Source organism: Clytia hemisphaerica, unplaced genomic scaffold (assembly GCF_902728285.1).
Source record: "Clytia hemisphaerica strain Z4C2 unplaced genomic scaffold, Clytia hemisphaerica genome assembly, whole genome shotgun sequence".
Classification (NCBI taxonomy): Eukaryota; Metazoa; Cnidaria; class Hydrozoa; order Leptothecata; family Clytiidae; genus Clytia; species Clytia hemisphaerica.
In genome coordinates, this window is record NW_027103890.1 from 344,058 (window position 1) to 349,110 (window position 5,053).

At 36.3% G+C, this 5,053-nt stretch overlaps 1 protein-coding gene across 1 annotated transcript; it reads left to right on the forward strand.

The window, feature by feature from the left end:
- Positions 1 to 368: 368 nt before the first annotated feature.
- Positions 369 to 3,325, forward strand: LOC136808572 (potassium voltage-gated channel subfamily KQT member 4-like). The gene has a single exon (XM_067065101.1). The coding sequence runs from the start codon at positions 451 to 453 to the stop codon at positions 2,218 to 2,220; it is 1,770 nt and encodes a 589-aa protein (XP_066921202.1). The 5' UTR covers positions 369 to 450; the 3' UTR covers positions 2,221 to 3,325.
- The last annotated feature ends 1,728 nt before the right edge of the window (positions 3,326 to 5,053 follow it).

Sequence of the window (5,053 nt, forward strand, 5' to 3'; positions counted from 1 at the left end):
GAATTCTTTTTATTTGAGGTTAAAAAGTTGGTAAATTTTTACAAAATATTTCGTAAAATGCGACGATCTTTTTTTGCTTTCCATTATATTACAATAAATAAGAAATCCGCGTTGAGGTGGATATATATTTTGCTGTAGATGAAATTTTCAGTTAGCAATATATACTCTGAATTTTCGAGGCGCTAATTTGCAAAGTATCTTCTTTTCTTATGGTCTTCTATCCTGGAAATTTTCGTAGTGACACAGGATTTGCATTTATCTCTCTCTCTAGTTTGATCTACAAGAATTACGAATTACAAAAATATTCAAAATACCTTCGGTCCATATGTCTTATAGTCAATTACAGAAAGCTTTGACGATATATGAACATTTTACAATTTATTTTATAGCAAATTATAAAGATATGTGAAAAATAGTTCATAGAAGGGAAGGAAATCAAGTGAGAGAATAATGGAACTAACTCCACTCTCAACGCCGTTACCAGGAAAACGAAGACCTTCAGCTGCTGTCTATGGTCTTGATAACAAACTTGTCGATAAATCGAGCGAAGAAGTCGAGCCAACTTCACGGCAACGAAAATATGAATCATGGCGCAAAAAAGTTTATTATTTCTTAGAACGGCCTGAAAACAAAGTGGCCATCATTTACCATTTAGTAAACTTGATACTTATCGTTGGAAGTATAATCACGAGTATTCTATCCACTATTCAAACATATGAAAACAATGATACTTTAATAGACTTGATATTTTATTACGAAATCTCTTTACTCTCCTGGTTCACTGTTGAATATTTACTGCGAGTGTGGTCGTGTAGCTTCCTTGGCAAATACAAAGGCATTCTGGGAAAGCTACGTTTCATGAAATCTCTCTATATGATGATCGATGCATTTGTTATAATCTCCACTCTCACCACAGCTATCCTCAGTGTCAAAACAGCTTATTTCACCATTCTGCGAATCACCAGATTCCTCCAAATCTTCCGCATCCTGAGACTCGATCGCCAGCGTGGTGATATTCGAACCATGGGCAAAGTTGTGTACAAGCATAGAAAGGAACTAGTCACGTGTTACTTTGTTGGCTTTATCATCTTGTTTGGTGGAACTTATTTGATCTATATCATCGAGAAAGTGGGCGCAGAGGCTAGTACGATTGACAATATGGCTAATGGTTTATATTGGGCTATGATTACTGTTACGTCCGTAGGTTACGGCGATATTAGCCCGGAAACGTGGGCCGGAAAGATTATTACAGGTGTTTTTGCGTTGGTAGGTTGTGCTTTCTTCGCTTTACCGGCCGGTATTCTTGGCTCAGGCTTTGCTCTACAAGTCGCTAAACAAAAGAAGCAAAAACGTTACATCAAGGTTCGTAACCCAGCTGCCGTTGTCCTCCAAACTTTTTGGAGAAATTACTCCGTCATGCCAAAGAAGTATCAGCTCCAAGCAACGTGGCATTACTTTTTCCCACAGATCTTGGGTCGCACGAATCGACCTGAGTATTATGAACATTTGCCAGGCGTTCAGAATATCTTCAAAACAGATGTCTTTGCTGGCTTTCACTTTGATGAGATCGAAACGGAAACCACTAAGGATAAAGTCAAGAGCTTCTTCAAACGATCTAAGAAACGCCAGGGTCGACCTATTAATGGATCTGTCGGCTCCACACTGGAAAGTATCAAGAACAACAACGATCTCGCGCATCATAGACGAACTTCCCTTAACAACCGTATACGCAAAATCAGTCACATGTCCCGTAAAAAGAGCAGTCAACCTGAAATGGCTTTATCCAGCCTCTTGAATAAGCAATATAAAGAAGCAATTCGTTTTGTTTTGAAAGTCAAATTATTCAACTCCATCAAGCATTTCAAAAATGTTCGATATCCGTTCGTCAATGTTCAAGACATCATGGAGAAGAACGCGCTTTGCCATACGGAGACTTTATCTTATTTGAAACATATTCAAGAAAGTTTACAGGAATTTCGGCAGGAGATTAAAGAGATTCGCCTGGTGATTGCGACGCAGAAGAACCTAAGCTTACCTGAAGAAAATGACGAGGACGAAGGAGAAGGAGATGTTCTGTATTCAGGTTTTTTGGCGCCCGATTTCCACAAACCAAGACGTATATCGACTGCATCAAACCCTACATCACCAGATGAGTCCAGCGCTGATGAACAGGTGTTGAGTGGTGATGAAACTTTGAAAGTGGTTACTGTCAACGATTGATTGATACCAGCGTTGCTGTTGGTGGTTCTGTTGCTCTCAACTGGGTATGGACATCTGATGGTGAATCTCAACCTCGCCATGGCGTCAGAGAATTCTACCTGGCACCACCAGTAAGCCTTGAAAAATTGATAAATACACTGGGTTGTGCAAATCAATCGTCTTTGTGAATTGGTTAATATCTCCTTTTTGGATATCTCTGATTGTGGATATGAGACAGAGGTGTTTCCTTATGGATAACGACACTTATTTTGGAATTGAACGATAAACAAAACAGAGTTATTTATATATACAGTTGAAGTTTCATGGAGAGTTTTGCAAAGGAATGGAAATGACCTCCGAGTAACTGAATTATAAAGTTATTGTTCAAAAAGACAATTCGATTTATCAGCCTGGGACAGTATAAGCTCCGAATGCCAAAATGTTTGAAAAATACTAAAAGAATGGAAAGAGGATAATGAAAATTGACGTATAATATTTTGTTTCGATAATTTGAATTTTCTACCGTATCCTATACAACTATATCCCATTTATCATAGAGTGGTTTTTATATATATTTTGTAGTAAAAGTTTTTCTTTCATGATATAAATTATTGTTATAATTATACAACGGTCAAACTTGGATGTTTTTTTTGGTCAAGGTTTATCTCTGCTTGCAACCTCGTCCCCAGGGTGATATATTTTTACATTTAGATGTAAGTGATATCAAAAAATATCCTGCATTAAAGAACTTAATATACTGGGAAGAAGATGTTTTTCATTTTTTTTTTAGTAAAAATCAGTTTTCATATTTAGGCTTTGAAAAGGATATATTTTTGTATTGCATCTTAATTTACAGAAACTTTGCATCCTTCCTTAACCCCTTCATTCCCAAAGCTTTTTTGCCTTCGTATTTTTTTGGAATATACGATTTTTGAATCTTATATCTTAGGAAAGGCCAGTAACATTTTATGCTCTTTTCAACAGTAGCAACAACATTTTATCTTTGTTTAATAATCATATCACATATACTATACTATAGCTATTTTATAATTTGTACATAATATTTACCACACTATTTTTTGATAAATTTTCATAGTTTCTAATAAGTTCCAACATCTTGTTATTACTCCCTGCTTTGAGAGCTACTCACTGTCACATTGGGTTTGGGTAGGGGATATATGATCTGGAAAGACACTTGTCAAGAATGCAAATGTTCTTGGGCTATTTTTAATCACTAGCTAAAAACACAAATGTTATGAAAATGCGTATGTTTTCAAATGGTTTTCAAACATTATAAACACTGCTTCCCAGTGTGCTATCTCTTTCTAGCGCTAACTGTAAAACTTTTGGAATACTATTTTTTGTTCTTTTTCTTTATACTAAAGTCTATTCGCTTTAAGTGCCATGGTCATTTTTTAAAGAAAATAGCTAGTTCAAACTTTAAAGTTTTATATCTCCGGATCTAGAAGGAGTAAGAAGCTTGTTCATAGCTCGTTGGATAGCTTAGAGTCTCCTCTTTCTTTTAGGCACCTTCGGTGCCGCCCGACTTAGGAAGGGCGGAAGACTCACTTTTGATTTTTTTTTGTTTGACCATGAAGCCCAGCCAATTTCTAAGAGTTGGACCAAAAGTGACGATTTCTAACTCAAACTGGGCATTACAGGAGGGCTTCGGCCCCCTAACATAGCCCATGACCAATATACCCGTCATTGACACTTAAAGGGTTAAGTGTGCACTGATTTTTGTTGTTGTTGCTATTTTTCAACCAAAGCTTCAATTCTAACATATTTCAAAAGATTATTAAGAGCATTATAGTTGAAAAAATAAACTTTTTATCCTTTCAAACTAGGAACGTCGTAAAAAGGTAGCTCGTTGGAGTGAAATAAATGTTTTTACCATTTTAACACTTCAATGGGCCATCTAAACCATCACATGAAAACCGCCCTTAGTTTAGGTCGGTTGACCTATACCTATCTTAGATTAATATTCATAACAATTTCTTTAGCTAGTTTCGATTACCTTTCCGCCTTACAAAAGTGAACATCTGCTTGTTACTATAATCCGCCCGCGCTCACTAAAAAGGGACTGAGAACAAGTCCAAGAGATCAGCGGCTGCTTCTCAAAATGAGTGACGCAACTCGGGATAGGAGTTCGTGATATACATTATATGACCTTCCAGGTGCATGAGCTATGTCCAAAAAAAAGTTGAATATGTTTTGATTGCGTCACAAAAAGTTCTGCTTGACACAAAACTTAAAAGGGGAGTACTTAACTTGTCACTTTGAAAGCTTTTGTATTGTTTTGGAAATGTATGGTTAAAAAGTGAACTTCTGGTTTCGGTCATCATAAGATTGAAATGTTATATACACGTTTTTTTTATATAAGAACAAACTATATAAGAACATGAGACTTCGAGGCCCAAAAATCTAAGAACATTCTAGGAACATACTAAGGCAGAAGACTTAAAAACATGCAATTTCTTAAGAAGTTACATCAAAATGCTCAAAAAATGCTGAAAATAAGAACATTTTAAGAACATTTTTAGGCATCAAATCCAAAAAGCTAAGAACATCCGAAGGCTTCGAAAATATTTGACGTTCTTATAAAAAAAAACGTGTAATTACGTAATTGTCAAAGTTTTGAGAGAAAATGATATCACGTAGCTCTTATACTTTCGTTGGACTGTCAAAATGAACGTACGATCTGTTTAATCAATTATGCCTGGGAGCTCCAAAACAATTCAATGGATGAAGTAGCGAGTTCATGTATTTGCACTTCTGAGGACGATAGAGTGACTGGAAACGATTTGGAACAACCCGCATTTCTGACCTGCAAAATCGACGACGGTAAAAGTGC